General features: G+C 38.7%; 1 protein-coding gene across 1 annotated transcript; it reads left to right on the top strand.

The window, feature by feature from the left end:
• The first annotated feature begins 803 nt into the window (after positions 1-803).
• On the top strand, positions 804-15,444 carry Tarp (TCR gamma alternate reading frame protein). The gene is made up of 5 exons (XM_090332600.1): positions 804-857; positions 10,040-10,369; positions 12,524-12,553; positions 12,674-12,703; positions 15,300-15,444. Exons 1-5 carry the CDS (start codon positions 818-820, stop codon positions 15,440-15,442), a joined length of 573 nt encoding a protein of 190 aa, XP_090188726.1. The 5' UTR covers positions 804-817; the 3' UTR covers positions 15,443-15,444.
• The last annotated feature ends 808 nt before the right edge of the window (positions 15,445-16,252 follow it).

Raw genomic sequence — 16,252 nt, 5'->3', positions numbered from 1 at the left:
TCACTTGAGCTACAGTTTCATTTTTGCTTCTGGCTTTTTTGGTTGTTAATTGGAGATGAAAAAATCAAATGGGCTTTCCTTCCGAGGCTGCCTTCAAATGACAATCCTCAGATCTCAGCTAGAATAACTGACATGATCCACTAGTTCCTAGTGAGAATCTACGCTTTTATAGGAGATAGAATTCTATAATTTTATTCTCTCAATCCACGAAAAAATTATAATAGTGTATATGTTTCCTCATTTGACATCATTCTGAAAATGACTCATGATGTAAAATGATAAATTTGTCCTTACTGAAAAATAAAGACCTTTGTCCCATATTCCTTCAATGTGTTGACATATTTGGATTTTTGGTTACTGCAGAGCTCCCCTTCCCCCTTTAATTGTGAAGAAGGATGTATTGGTTTTTATGAGAATTAGAGACATGTTTCTTTGATGCAATCGCTAAGTAGGTTTAATACAACTGAACACCTGGAAACTTAAAACTGAAATTCTCAGAATCCTTTTCCTGAAATTGAGGCATTTACTTGGTAGGCCAGTTTTCTTAGCTCTCTTCTTTCTGGATCTTACCCTTTCCATCTACTGCTGTTGTTTTCTGATTGCTGCCTCATTGGAAAACAAAGTATTCAGTTTATGAGAAAATTTACAGACTCTAAGATATCTTAACATCTATATTCAAGGACTTGACAAGGACCCTAGAAGTTCAAGTTGCCAAGACAAAATTGTTAAACTGATGATCAATCCCATGGTGAAGTTGAAGAGATGCCTGAGATTTTTGTAGAGGCCATGAGCAGAGTGTGCTAAATCAGGCTGGATCATGGAGTTTGGAGAAGGCACTAAACTGATAGTAACTTCTGGTAAGTAAATTTTTTTCTTCTGCTTTTACTGTATTGATGAAAAATGAATAGGTGCTTTTTAGGAAAAAAAACAATTACAAAGAAACTTATCTAATTCTGCCATGAGTTTGACCTGAGAATATGAATAGTTATTTGCAGGTACTAGTTATGAGATAGAGAATGAAAACTACTTTCTACTTGGTTTCCTTCCCTCCCTCTCAGTAATCAGAGTGCAATTCTACATTTAAAATGCATATGTAGAAGAGAACCTAGGCTAGAAATGAAAACACTACAAGGACCAGATTATGGGCATAATTAATTACTTTCAAGATACTATTGTGTAGAGAGACTTCTGCATGAGAAGAAATTTTATTGATTGCCTCTTCTCTGTACCCTGAGATGTGGCACAGTGCTGCTTTATCAAGATAATAAAAAAAACCCTGTATTTTTGATAGAGATCTTTTGTCCAAGATCAGTGAAAAATTGTTACAATAATAATTTACTATAGAACATAAATGAATCCCACTTCTTTCTCTAACTCCTCAGATGGCAGGCTGAAATAGTAAAATTTTGTGCTGTGGTTCTTGCTATATTACCTCAAGATTTCTCGGTTCACTGGGATTTGAAAGTTGCAGAACACTGAAGTTGGCCTGGTCTGTAGAAAAGGTTCATGAAAAGGCACTTCATGGTCTTGTACCCTCATTCACTCACTCATTCTTTCAATAAATATTTACCAAATGAGTTTCTGTGTTATATACAAGTTATCAAAAGGCCAGTGAAAGCATAATGCAGTACTTGGGTTCATGTTCTAAATTTGGAGTGGTTACACCTCTCTGTTTTATAGCTTCTAGCTACTGATGAGGCATCAGGTCCAGATTCATGAGCTCTTTCCCTTGCTTAATTTTTGTAGTAGCTATAGCTTATAAAATTCAAGTACAAGCTCAATGTCTTTACTTCAAATCTCTGAAACACCAAGCTCTTTACTATTTCTACACTTAAGGATTTGGGGGTGAGTTGAATGTGTGTAGCTCTCACCTATAACCCTAGCTACTCAGGAGACTGAGATCTGAAGATTAGGGTTCAAAGCCAGTATGGGCAATAAAATATGTGAGACTCTTATCTCCAATTAACCACCCCCCAAAAATCCAGAAATGGAGCTATAATTCAAGTGGTTGAGCCCTAGTCTTGAGCAAAAAAAGCTCAAGGACAGTGCCTAGATCCTGAGTGCAAGCCCTAAGACTGGCAGGAAAAAATAATTTGGATGAGTGATATTCAATATGCATTGTATATGGCAAAAGAATTTAACAAAATGGCACAATGTTATCACATTAAAAAGAAAAATAAGGGGCCGGGAGTTTGGCCTAGTGGTTAAAGTGCTTGCCTAGCATGCATGAAGACTCGGGTTCGATTCCTCGGTACCACATACATAGAAAAAAGCCGGAAGTGGTGCTGAGGCTCAAGTGGTAGAGCTCTAGCCTTGAGAAAGTCCAAGGACAGTGCTCAGGACCTGAGCTCAAGCCCAGGACTGGCAAAAAAAAAAAAAGAAAAATAATATTAGCTAAGCTTTTGCAGGTCAGATACAATACCAAATAGTTTCCAAAGCATTCTCCAATTACTTAACTATCCAACATGATAGAGCTCATAGTCTCATCTTGCAGACAAGGCACGAAGTTCCCAGTGCATCCTTTACTTTCTCACCACAGACGACCTTTGCAGTTGAGGCAGTTTGGTATCCAGTGAAGACTTGGCAATTCCAAAGTACTTAGTATGTAACTAATCTGGCATTTTCAGAATTAAATCACATTTTTATGTTCTGAATATTTCCTCTTCAGAATCCTGATCTTCAATATGCACTCTTTCTCCAACTAATTAACAGCTGCTTCTTGCAGTGTATATTCTTATTCATGCCTGAACACAATGCTTATGCATGCAGCTGTGATATTAAACTTATTCATATCTCCTGTTAAGATCATAGATGTCATGTTAATAAGCATTTATTAATCACTCAACATAAACTCCATAAGGTTTAATAGAACAAGTCACACGGTGACAACATTCTCTTCAATTTTATTCTCAACATATTTGCATTATTTTTGCACCTTATTTACATCATATTTGACAGGAATATTAAAGTGGTAAAAGCTCTGTAGCATTTAAATAAAATTGCATTTCTTAGTTGCATAACTCAGAACTGCCTACCAAATTCATAAATAAGATGAACATGCATAACTCTAAACCCTGATATCCAAAAACCGCTGAGATATATTACTTTATTATTGTCTCACATCCTCATCATTCATCTATATAAAATGTTTCAGGCCTTAAGATGTGTGTATCTGATCTCAATTCATGATTGGGTTGTTACAGAAATGCTCATAGGTTAGGATCCTTTAATAATTTCCATGGGATTAAAAATCAATGTTTTGGAAAGTGTCACAGAGTTTTCAAGAAACCCCATCTCCAAGAAACAAATATCTTAAGCGATCATTCATACTTCACATTCAAAAACAACTCAAGTTTACATTAATGAGAACTAGAGCCTCAAAAGAAGTCTCTTTGAAATCTATCTAGATCCTGCCACAGGAACAAGTCATAAAATACCTACAATCACATTGAATATTCATCTTCAAATGTTGACTATTATTATTTCTATTTGAAAATAGAGAAATATTAATTCTTTTTTTTTGCCAGTCCTGGGTTTGAGCTCAGGGCCTGAGCCCTGTCCATGGGATTCTCAAGGCTAGAGCTCTACCACTTGAGCCTCAACACCACTTCCAGCTTTTTTCTATGTATGTGGTACCGAGGAATCAAATCTGGGTCTTCGTGCATGCTAGGCAGGCACTCTACCACTAGGCCAACTCCCGGCCCCGAGAAATATTAATTCTAAATTATATTCTTTGCCAAACAGTGGTTTGTAAATGAAAACTGTTGGTGGTACGAGAGTTAGACCCAGGGCCTTGAGTTTGCTGATGAGTGCCCTAACATTGTGCTATACAAGGCTAGATAGGGAAGGGGATTCAGAAAACAAAACAATGGAAGAGAACAGACAGAATCCAAGCTGTCAGGGAGAGATGGCTCAGTTCTTAACTTCTTGATTACATTCAAACCTAATGTGATACTTTGGAGCTTTGTTTTAAGTTTAACCTAAGTAGAGTCTGTTTGTATGTACTAGTATCAGAATACTGATATAATTCTAAAACAAAAAATGCTTTGAGATAGTGAGGAATGGATGGATATGCAATAAAAGTGTTTGGAATAGCACAAATCCCATCATTTAAGTGGTCAGGGAAGTCAAGCAACTGGACAGGCGCTGGCTTCAAGTCTCAAAATACCTCTGGCTTGCTCACTTCTCACAGTAGAATATCCAGAAAGACCATGTCACTTGATCTAGGTTCTAGAAGGCTATTTTCTATGCTTTTTTTTTCTTGGCACAAGAGACATTAATCAGGAGTTTAGAAGACTCTGGATCCATCAGTGACCAAGGTGTGAAATGTTATCCCAAAAGGCAAAAACATCTAGTGGAGTAAAGTTGAATATGTTTTATTAACTAATGAAAGAAGAATATCAATTTGTTTTTCAGTTGTGGGCTTGAACTCTGGGCAGGGGCACTGTCCCTGAGCTTTTCAGCTCAAAGCTAGCACTCTACCACTTTGTGCCACAATGCCAGGTAGTTTATTGGTGATAAGAGTCTCATGGTCTTTCATGCCTGGACTGGCTTTGAACCACGATCCTCAGATCTCAGCCTCTTAAGTAGCTAGGATTACAGGCCTGAGCCACCAGGGCCCATCAAACTTTGAACTCTGATCTTTTCCCATTTTAAACTGAAAATGCTCTGTAATACACAAGTGCTTTTGCATGATAACATACAATGGCCATTGCCTATAACATCCAGTTTTAGAAATGCACAAACTAATTTTTCAACATGCATACTACCACGGTCTCTACACTCTGGGAATTATAATGCTCTTCCACACACGGGATCTTCAGCAGGGAGGGACTGGCAGATAACACTGTGTGACCCAAGCTGGCTTTGAGGACCAGACCTCCTGTCATTTCTCCAGTCATTGTGCCTATAAGGGCCAGACAAGTCAGCCATTGTAGGCTAGGCTTCACATGAGCTGAAGGATCACTATGAAGCTCAGCTTTCTAGGTTAGGCTGGAAATTCACACTTGCTGCAGTGCTGATTGGAAAAAAGAGCCAGTATTTCTGCAGCAGAAATGAACTGTTTCCAGGCACTGATTCTGTGCTGACTTGATCTGGGCTCCCTTGATTGTCTTGTTTTACAGCTTAGACCAATGGGAGCCTAATGAAGCTCAGTGAATGTAAGGCAGGCTTCTTGACTGGCTTAGGGAATTCCAGGCAAATTAGAGCAAAGTAGAAGACAGAAGGAAGACAGATAGGAGCTTGTCCCCTGAAATGGTATGATCTAAATGCACTCTCCGAAAGCCGAATTTGTGTGTACAAAGTGCAGGGCTTGATTATAGAAGATTGTAACAACATATCCAAGCACACAGCTTTCGCTCTTAATAGCAATGTTGATGATAATAAAACATTCTATGAAAGTTTACTCAAATTGTTTTTTTCCCATATATTGTCCACTTTGTCTCACTTCATTGTTTCTAGTGTTATTGAATTGATTTACATTACCATTGTTTTAGGGTAAATAAAGCACACACAAAAAATTCAGTCATCTGATTTGATTTTGCCACTTGTTATAAGAAAAATAAACCAAGGACCAGAACTCTAGTCTATTAAGAATGCTAGACCTTCTGGATTCCAATATATAAAATTTGAATTCAGAATCACTAACCTAGTATGTTTTTGCTATGAGTCAAATCACTGTGGAGATATTACCAGAAAATCTTCGGTGAAGGAAAAAATCTGGTGGTCAAAGGTGGGTGTCTGAGAAATATTAAACATCCGAGATCATAGAGAGAAAGGACAAATGACCTTATTGTCAATGTAGTATAAATTATGTTTAGCAAAAGGGAGCATGATGTAAGAGAAGTAAGATTTGATAGAAAAATGCTATGAGAGATTTGAATACAAGTCTTTGTACTGAAGGCAGCTAAGAAGACTAATGGGCCACTGTTGCAAGAAGCTTTGGGGTTTGTATGCTCATATACCATGTATGGAATGATATCATAAAAGTGACTGGACCAGGACTAAACTTTATTATTTCACATAATCCTGTAAAACAATCAAAAGAAGAGTCACATTCCCTTTTCACAAGGTCAGATGGGGTGTACAAGAATTTGGGCTTTGCAGATCAGGAAAGCTAGAGTTCTGGATCCTTTACTCGTTGCTTAGTCAATCTGGAAGAAAATTATTCGACTTCAGTTTCTTAATCTATAAAATGGAGTAAGAGTTTGATCTCAACAAGATTATAGGAAAATTGAATGAGATAATATGAATAATAAAAGCTCTTAGGGGCACTTTCCAAGCATTAATAGCTACTCAACAAATAGTCTTCTAATTCAAATGTATAAAGGAATCTTCCCTACTCTGAAGTAGTGTTTGTGGTGAGGAATATTTCCACAAGCAAGCTTTGCAGAATGTACAGCTCTCCCTCTAGCTGCTCAAACTTAAGTTTATCTTAACATTAACTCACACAACAAATTCTGTTTGGAGATATTTTTTTTTTTTTGCCAGTCCTGGGGACTACACTCAGGGCTTGAGCACTGTCCTTGGGCTTTCTCAAGGCTAGCACTCTGTCACTTGAGCTTTTTTTGTTTGTTTGTTTGTTTTATGTATGTGGTACTGTGGAATTGAACCTCGGTCTTCATGCATGCTAGCCAAGCACTCTACCACTAGGCCAAACTCCCAGATCCAGGTATTTTTTTTTTTTACTTCAGGAGACTTTTGTTCTTCTACTTACCAAGAAAAAATATACAAAAATGTGTTTAAAAGCTTTGTTATGCTGGGCCATGGCTCACGTCTGTAATCCTTGCTACACAGGAAGCTGAGATCTGAGGATCAAAGTTCAAAGCCAGCTGGGGGCACAAAAGGATCTCACACTCTTATGTCCAATTAATCTCTAGAAAACAGGAAGTGGGACTTGGCTCCAGGGTAGGTCTGTAGTCTTGAGCTGAAGAGCTCAGGGACAGCGCCCAGTCCAAGTTCAAGCCCCATGACCCACAAAAAAAAAAACCAAAAAGCTTTGTTGTTTCACATGCTTTGAATTTTAATCTTCAGTCTTAACAGATAATATCTCTAATGTCAATACTTATCGCCAGACAATTTATATTAGATTAGACTTTTGTCTATATTTATCAAAAAAACTGTAAAACCACAGGGAAAATGATCAAGTTATAAATCTCATTGTAATTTGATATATCTTAAATGTGGCTATATATTTAAATATAAATAACTGTACGGTTTATTTGACAATATGAAAACATGGAGAACAAATTCTCATGTCAGTTTGAAATATACTTCTTTTTTCCAGTCCTGGGCTTGAGCTCAGGGCCTGAGCACTGTCCTTGGACTTTCTCAAGGCTAGAGCTCTACCACTTGAGCCTCAACACCACTTCCAGCTTTTTTCTATGTATGTAGTACCAAGGTATCAAACCCGTGTCTTCGTGCACATTAGCCAAGCACTCTACCACTAGGCCAAACTCCCAGCCCAGAAAAATACTTTTAATAGAAAATACACTTGCTATATGATAGATATATGCAGAATTGATTTTCTACATCTTAAAACGCATACAACTTTGTTTAACTCATAAAGTGTTTATTTATCCAAATGACTGCACATAAATTTATTAGAAAATATATGGCAAGTTCTCAATTTGTTGTTTTAATAAAGTAGGACAGCTAGTACTATACTTATAAAAATATTGGTCACGAAAACACTGTTAAAAGTACATTTCATATATTTTTATTGTAATTAATAGAAGGGTTACATGATATTTGCCAGATAGAAGGTGCATTAATTCACATACATTGATACCCTTTCACATGTCTTGGTCCCCATTTCCCTCCCCCCCACTCCCACCCCTCATCTTGTTTTCCCCCCTTCCCTATCCGATTTCAAATAACCAAATACTCATATATACAATATATCAGATAATAAAGTGAGATACTGTAACAATATGAGATAACCAAAGGACAGCAAAAGAGATGAGCGATAACATAGTACATTAAGGACAACAATCATTCATTATATGGCTTTTGTTTCTATATCCTAGAGGTCCTTTCATTTAGCGACATACTATATGGCCTTATGTATCAAGGTTTTGAAAAAATAAAGAAAACTTAGATAAAGATGTGTGAAAATATAAAGAGATTACATTGATAAAGATACACAGTACTCATAAACTTCTTTGTTAAATGACAACTCTTTGTACAACAGCATAAAGATAATAATGAAAAATAAAGAAAAATGAAACAAAAAAGTACATTTCAATAAAAGATTGCATACAATTATATATTCAGACAGATTAAAGGTAGTTGCCACTTAATAAAATGTGCTACTTACTATTTACATAAAATATGTAGGTAAGAAGTCCAAGATTTATTCCATCCTCAACTAATCACAAAATTTAAGGAATCTGTCTAATGAAAGATACAGGCAACAATGAATAATGTGATGCCACAACAACATGTAATAAGTTTATATACTAATTTTCAATTTCTGATTGTAATATTTGAGAAGTAAACTGGTGAAAGAACACAAGTTCCTAAGATGAAAAATAGACGTATGAATATGCAGAATCAAGAAACAAATTATATAAATATAATGAAGAATTGACAATTTAATACTCTCTGGTACAATATGCTTTTAAAAATAAAGTACAGTGCCAGGAGTTTGGCCTAGTGGTAGAGTGCTTGCCTAGCATGCACGAAGACCCAGGTTCGATTTCTTGGTACCACATACATAGAAAAAAAAAAGCTGAAAGTAGTGCTGAGGCTCAACTGGTAGAGCTCTAGCCTTAAGAAATCCCAAGGACAGTGCTCAGGCCCTGAGCTCAAGCCCAGGACTGGCAAAAAAAAAAAGTACATGGTTGGAAATATATAGAGATATAGTATTTTGTTTTGCTCATGGAAAACAAAAATGTAAAATTTAAATTAGTGTATAATGACTCACTTATTATTAGCATGCTCAATATATTAATGTTACATGCTTTCTCCTTTTACAAAAAAATCAAAATGTTTGCTATAAGGACAGAAACTAAAGACTTTATTATTTTTTTTCTGATCAAATGAGAAACCCAATTCTTTTTCTAAGAAAATGCCTGTCAAATTAGTATAAGTGCTTCAGACTAGCCTAAAGAAGGTTAGCAAAGCATTTGAGTTTCAGTAGGAAAAAGAATTAAAAAGCACTCTCCTGCTTTTGGTCATTAAACTAAATTACATTTATAAATTGTATATTCCAAATACAAGTGGTATGTCTTTATAGGTACTTAATGCTTGCTTATATATTTTGTTATTATGTTTGAGAGAAACTCTGGAACCATAAATGTTATTAGAGTACACACAGACTTTTAACTAACAGGTTAAGATGAGAAGCATTAAGGAGTTCCAAGACAGTTAAGACCATATAAGTATAATTACTAATTTTGGAACACACACTGAGAGGCGAAAGTGGATATAGAGATACAAAAGAACTCCAGCTTTAACAAAAATCAACTCATATTAAAATACATACAATAAGATACCCAGTTTTATTCTTAGTCATCCTTGAACTTCAAATAAGAGTCCAAAAGAAAAATGTGGACATACAAATTCCTTGGTCAGAGAGCATGTGGGATCAAAGGAATACAGGGAAAGGAGTTAGAATGGACCAAGAATCCTCATCGGTAGAGAAACTTGGTCTCTCTCTCTCTCCCTTCCCTTGCTAGCCACCATGCTAGCACTATTCTCAGAAAAGGGGATTTTTAAAAGATGAAAGGGTTCATGAGGGTTGGGACTATTGGTTTAAAATCAAACTCCACTTTAGTGTGGAAAGGAAAAGCAAAGTCAAGTTTTGCGACAAGGGGTTGCATCGTACAAGCTGAGAATTTTGGAATTTATTTAATTTTGTGACACTCCTGGCACATTTATAATGTAGGGACAATAATAATTAGGGATGCCATACCTTGGGGTACACTAGTTCAAGTACAACTTCTCTTTCTAGTTTTATGTGCTAGGTTGTTCCAGAACACACATTGTTTGGGTTTATCTGATAATTCTTTTTGCTAATACTCCATTTCCTTCACAGAGAAAACTCTTCAAGGAGACATTTCCCCCAAGCCAACCATTTTTCTTCCTTCGATTGCTGAAATAAATCACCATAAGGCTGGCACATATCTTTGTCTTCTCGAGAAGTTTTTTCCTGATGTTATCAATGTGTATTGGAAAAAAAAAGATGACAATAAAATTCTGGAATCACAGCAAGGAACTACAGTGAGGACAAATGATACATACATGAAGTTTAGCTGGCTAACTGTGAGTGGAAAGGCAATGAATAAAGAACACAGATGTATCGTTGAACATGAGAAGAACATAAAAGAGGATGATCAAGAGATTCTGTTTCCTCCAATAAAGAAAGGTATGTTAGGCTAACATAATAGAACCTTGCAGAACACTTGTTTGAGAGAGAACACTTTATATTTTCTATTATATGCTAATGAAAAAGAATATAAATCATTTGGATTGCATTAAGAGGTAGGTTAATGACTGTGATATTTTCCCTAAACTGTTCAAATATCAGAAGGTTTGGAGAAAATAAAAAGTTGAAAGATTTAAAATTTCTCATTTTCACTTATCTTATATAGGATTATAATATTTTTGCAGGGCAGGGGAGGGGAGTTATTGTATGGACAAAATGTGAAAGTAGCCAGCAAGTTAGTTATTCTCTTGGTCTCTCTGTCTCTTTCTGTCCGTCCCTCCCTCCTTCCCTCCCTCCTTCCCTCCCTCTCTCCCTTCCTGCCTTCCTTCCTTCCTTCCTTCCTTCCTTCCTTCCTTCCTTCCTTTCTTCCTTCCTTCCTTCCTTCCTTCCTCCCTTCCTTCCCTACCTCCCTCCCCCCCCCTCTCTCGTAGGTGATAGGGCTTGAAGTCTGGGCCTGAGTGCTGTCCCTAGATATTTTTGCTCAAGGCTAGCTCTCTACCACTTTGTACCATAGCTCTGCTTCCAGTTTTCTGGTGATTAAGTCAAGAAAGGAGCCTCATGGACTTTCCTGTCTGGGCTGGCTTTGAACTCTGATACTTAGTTCTCAGCCTCCTGGGCAGCTAGAATTATAGGCATGAGCCACCAGCACCTGGCCAGTTTATGATGAACAAATGATACAAACCAATCCAATGGTCGCATAGAATGTGTTAACAGGAAAATAAAAACAATTCTAGGCCTTTATGGAATGTCCTACAAATCAAGCAAAGTGACCTATTACAATATTGCTATGTGAACATAACCTATAAAGAAGGATTTCCAAGTTAACAAAATATTCAGGTGAAGCAGCCAAAGTATGGTGTGCAAATCGTGGTCAGTGCAATGTTATATGGCATCCTTGAACTTTTTTGTTTTTAAAAAATGTCATGCATCACTGTTGCACGGAATTTCATAATAAGATTGAGTGAGGCTCATGTTTGCGTACCTGCTTCCTTGCTCCATAATTCATGTATTATTTCAACTCAACAAAGCACAGATGACTCAAACCTGTCACCTTAGCTACTCAGGAGGCTGAGGGCCAGCTCTACTCAGCCTGGACAGAGGACTTTGAGAGAGCCCTCCTTGAAAACTAGCCAGCCCAGGTTGGAGGGCAGCCTCAATTATTCTAATGCTAGTCAAACAGGCAAGCCGATCAAGTGTGAGGCCCTAAGTTCAAACCTCAGTAGTGGCAAAAATACAAAAACAAATAACACCATTTTTTTTGCCAGTCCTGGGCCTTGAACTCGGGGCCTAATCAATGTCCTTGGACTTTCTCAAGGCTAGAGCTCTACCACTTGAGCCACAGCACCACTTCCAGCTTCCTTTTTTTTTTTTCCTATGTATGTGGTACCGAGGTGGTTGTGCACATTAGGCAAGCACTCTACCATTAGGCCAAACTCCCAGCCCCAACACCAGTTTTTCAAAACCTCAATTATTGTGATAGTGGACTTCAGGCTTGAGCTAGTAGACCAAGCTGGAAGGGTTTTGGTGAAGGGAACATGTTTTTCCACTAATCACTCAGGGCCAACAGAATGAAGCACCACTTCTAGAAGAAACTTTTGATACAATGAGATGCCTGTCAAGACACTGTGGCAGAGGATGTACAAAGGGGTGAATGTGCAAAGGGCCGAATGTGCAAAGGGCCTGGCTATTTTCTTTCCCATTCACTCATTATGTGTGTCAGTCCTAATTGTGAAGCAAAGTGGCCATGAAGGGGGAAGGAAATTTTTGTGCATCACCATCTAGCTTTCCTGTGGGAGGCTTTGCTCACTAGCTTCCTGATGAATGCTCAGCTCTGCCCAGGAATTTGAAGGATTTAGCTGCTTTACGTTGCCTGGACATGACACTACAATTGGGTCAATAAGATAAAATTGGTATATCCTTCATGAACTTCTACCTCTCCAAGTGTAGAAATGTAATGCACAAGTGATATTTTCTGAATTCTCTTGCCTCTCTAGGGACTATGTACTTACAGGTATGGGCAAGTGTTCACACACACACACCCTGTCAAATACGAAGTGTGAATAATTGACCAGTATTTGCTTTCATTTCTTCTAGCTTCCACCACGTATGTGAAAAATGAAAATGGTAAGTTTTGTTGCCTGCTGATCTCGATGTCACACTCCAGCATATTTCCTCCTCCCGATCATCTCCCTGTCAAATACTAAGTGTGAATAATTGACCAGTATTTGCTTTCATTTCTTCTAGCTTCCACCACGTATGTGAAAAATGAAAACGGTAAGTTTTGTTGCCTGCTGATCTCGATGTCACACTCCAGCATATTTCCTCCTCCCGATCATCTTAATGTTTGGATTTCCTTGGCTAAGTTAAAAAAAATCAACATAGCTCAGTATTATAGAACAGACTGAGATTATTTTAACTAAATGTATCACCATCTGGGTAAAAGATTGGTTTGGGTCTGGGATGACTTTAATAATAGTGGACAATTATGGATCTTAAACCAATTCAATGGAAGCACTCCATTTATTCATGTGACAATTGTTTCTATGGACTGAAGAAAGTGTAAGATCAATTTAATTCTTGATTTAAAAATTCACAAAAGAGATTCTTTTAGCTAATTGGTACTATCATGGAATAGCAGTGAGTGAATGCTTCTAATGGAGAAATTTTAGGACTTAGTTCTGCATGCAATTACTTTCTCTTCCTTCCTTCCTTCCTTCCTTCCTTCCTTCCTTCCTTCCTTCCTTCAAGTCCTGGGGCTTGAACTCAGAGCCTTGGCACTGTCCTTGAGCTTGCTCAAGCACCTTAACACTTGAGCCACAGCTCCAATTCTGGCTTTTTCTGTGTATATGATTCCAAGGAATCAAACCCAGAGCTTAGTTTATGCTAGGTAAGCACTCTACCACTAGGCCACTCTCCCAGTCCCTGCATCCAATCACTTTCTTAATCCTACTCATATGATGACCACATGGCATCATCATTTTTTCTATTCTTTCATTTCTTATTCTATTTCTGATTCTTTTTATTTATTTTATTTTTAAGCTATTTTAAAGATTGTAGAAAGGAATTGTCATTCAACAAAGCAATTTATGAATACAGTGCATCTTGACTAGTGTCCCCCATTATGATTCTATTGTAAGACATGGCCATAGAGCCAGATTCTCAAGTCAAGGCTCTTGGCTGTTTGGGGTGGGGAAGTGCATCAGTTGAAGAGAAACACATAATAGACTGTAGGTCAGGGTTCTTAATGATCAGAATGTATCAATGGGTGACTGAGTTCCGTTTTGCAATACTTCTGCCATCTGCACACCAAGCAGACCTGAAACTCACAGTCACTGAAGAGACGGGGCACAGACGAGATGTGTCCAGTAGTAGGTCTTCCTTGGCATGGTGGAAATACTCATCTCTTGCCCTCTCTTCCTAGACACACACCAAGTATGTATCTTGAAATATTAGCTTTCACCAGGCTGCTATTTGCCCTGTTTTCTGTGTCCCTGAGCCTGTGAGCCTCAGGCTCAATTCCCCGGGAAGAAGGGAGATAAAGCTGCTGCGACCAGTGACAGGAGTTATGACTGCATCTCGTGAGAGCCTTTTGTACCCAAAGGACCATTTTTTGTCCATCTTAGAGTTTGAACTCAAGGCTTGGGAGCTGTCCCTGAGCAGTTTTGCTCAAGGCTAGTATTCTTATCACTTTAAGCAACAGCTCCACTTCTGTTTTGCTGTTGGCTTTGAACGGATATCTTCAGATTTCATCCTGTGTCCAGTACCAAGGGGCCATTTTTCTTTGAGTTTTGACTCTATAAAGGCAGACAATGGCTGGGCACCCATGGCTCATGCTTCTAATCTTAGCTAGTCAGGTGGGAGATCTGAGCACTGTGATTAAAATCCACCCCATGCAGCAAAGTTCACAAGAATTTTACCTCCAATAAACTACTCAGAGAAAGCCATAAGTGGTGCTGTGGCTCAAGTGGTAGAGCACTAGTTTTTGTTTTGTTTTTTTTTTTTGCCAGTCCTGGGCTTGAGCTCAGGGCCTGAGCACTGGCCTTGGACTTTCTCAAGGCTAGAGCTCTACCACTTGAGCCTCAGCACCACTTCCAGGTTTTTTCCATGTGTGTGGTACCGAGGAATCGAACCCGGGTCTTCATGCATGCTAGGCAAGCACTTTAACCACTAGGCCAAACTCCTGGCCGAGCACTAGTTTTGAATACAAAGAGGCTCAGGGACAAAGACCAGGCCCCTGAAATGGCAAATAAATAAATATTAAAAATAAATAAATATTTCACCCTAATGAGCATCAAAACTTTACCTACAAAGGTCTCACATTTGCATAAATACCGATTACTTATTAGAGACATATTGTGAGTGAAGGAATTTTAAAACCTAGTTATTCCCAATGAATTTTCCCCAAGATGGAATATCTCATTACTATTTGGTCAGTTGTGGGACTTGCACTCAGGGCCTGGATGCTGTCCCTAAGCTCTTTTGCTCAAAGCTAGTTCTCTACAGCCTGGCACAGTGGCTCATGCAATCTGAGGACCTTAGTTCAAAGCCGTCCCTGAGCTGAAGAGCTCAGGGACGGCGCTCAGGCCCAGAGTTCAAGCCCCACAGCCACCACCACCAACAACAACAAAAAAATTAGTGCTGTACAGTGTCACTTCTCTCATTTTTTTTTTTACAAAATAGTTAAGGTTCTGAATTAATTGTACAGAGGTTGTAATCACGTTCTCTTGGGAGCTGAACTGTCTCTCCTCATGTTGAGGTTTCAGACTGGGTGCAGGTATCATCCAGAATCGGATGCCAGGACGACCCCCCACCCCCAGAACTGTGTCCAGGGATGTCAAGGCCTGTGAAAATAATTCATGGCTTTTCTTAGATGTGTTTCAGCAGCAGCTCACAAACACCTATGCCTACTACACCTACCTTCTCCTGCTCGTCAAGAGCGCCATCCACTTGGCTATTGTTGCCTTCTGTTTGATTAGAAGAACAGCTGTCTGTGATAATGGGAAGACATCGTGAAGGATTAGCAGTCGTGTTCTCACAGTGTATTCTGAGGACTTAGCTGAACTTGCTGGCTCTTAAGGTAGCATGCCTGTCACTTTGTCATTATTGAATGGGTTTTCAAATCAGTAGACAAACCAGGCAACTTCACTCTGCCACAAGAAGTAGTCCACGTGGCACTTGACTCCATATCCTCCAGTATTCCAGGCCACCCCCAAATCCTCCTGGGCACAGCTTGTAGCTTCTAGAACTGGCTCTAGCTGCCTTCTGGCCAGATGACATCCTCAAAACTTCTGCTTGAATTCAATGCTTTGTTCTGCAAGAGGCACAATAAATAAGAGAATCAAAAGTCTGCTTTTTGTCCATGTGTGCTTTTAATGAAGTACATGTATGCTTTTCATGGGCTGTAACTAAATCGTTGAGTCTGAGTGATACACTTCATGACAACTGAGGCCCAGCTAGTGTTGTTAGCCAGGGTCTAACACCACATTCTAATTCTGTCCCTGAAATGGTGTTTACCACATTTTCCGGGGTGCTGCTTGGTAGGGGAGCCACAGATAACTGCAGGTAGCCACAATGCCATTCTTTCAAAGGTCACCAATTCAAGGCAATTTGGGTTGAGCTATTCTGATAACAACAGGAAATCCTTTAGTGTGATGCTTCCTGTGTCTGTTCTACTCTGCACTGGTGTTTCACAGCATTATGTCTCCTGATCATCACAGTATCCCCCTAGCCAGACTAATCTTGGAGATGCAGAGTTGCAGCTGGTTGGAGATGCTAAGTACATGCATTCTGGGCTCACAGGACTTGGCTTTCAGTGGTTTAGTG

The sequence above is a fragment of the Megascapheus bottae genome, chromosome 5 (genome assembly GCF_031878675.1).
Source record: "Megascapheus bottae isolate mThoBot1 chromosome 5, mThoBot2.hap1, whole genome shotgun sequence".
Lineage (NCBI taxonomy): Eukaryota > Metazoa > Chordata > Mammalia > Rodentia > Geomyidae > Megascapheus > Megascapheus bottae.
This window is presented reverse-complemented; position numbering and strand designations above follow the sequence as displayed.

Coding starts and splice junctions, on each gene's coding strand:
- Tarp (XM_090332600.1), top strand. CDS start 818: ATGGAGTTTGGAGAAGGCACTAAACTGATAGTAACTTCTG. Junction 858..10,039: donor TAAACTGATAGTAACTTCTG/GTAAGTAAATTT, acceptor TTTCCTTCACAG/AGAAAACTCTTCAAGGAGAC. Junction 10,370..12,523: donor GTTTCCTCCAATAAAGAAAG/GTATGTTAGGCT, acceptor CATTTCTTCTAG/CTTCCACCACGTATGTGAAA.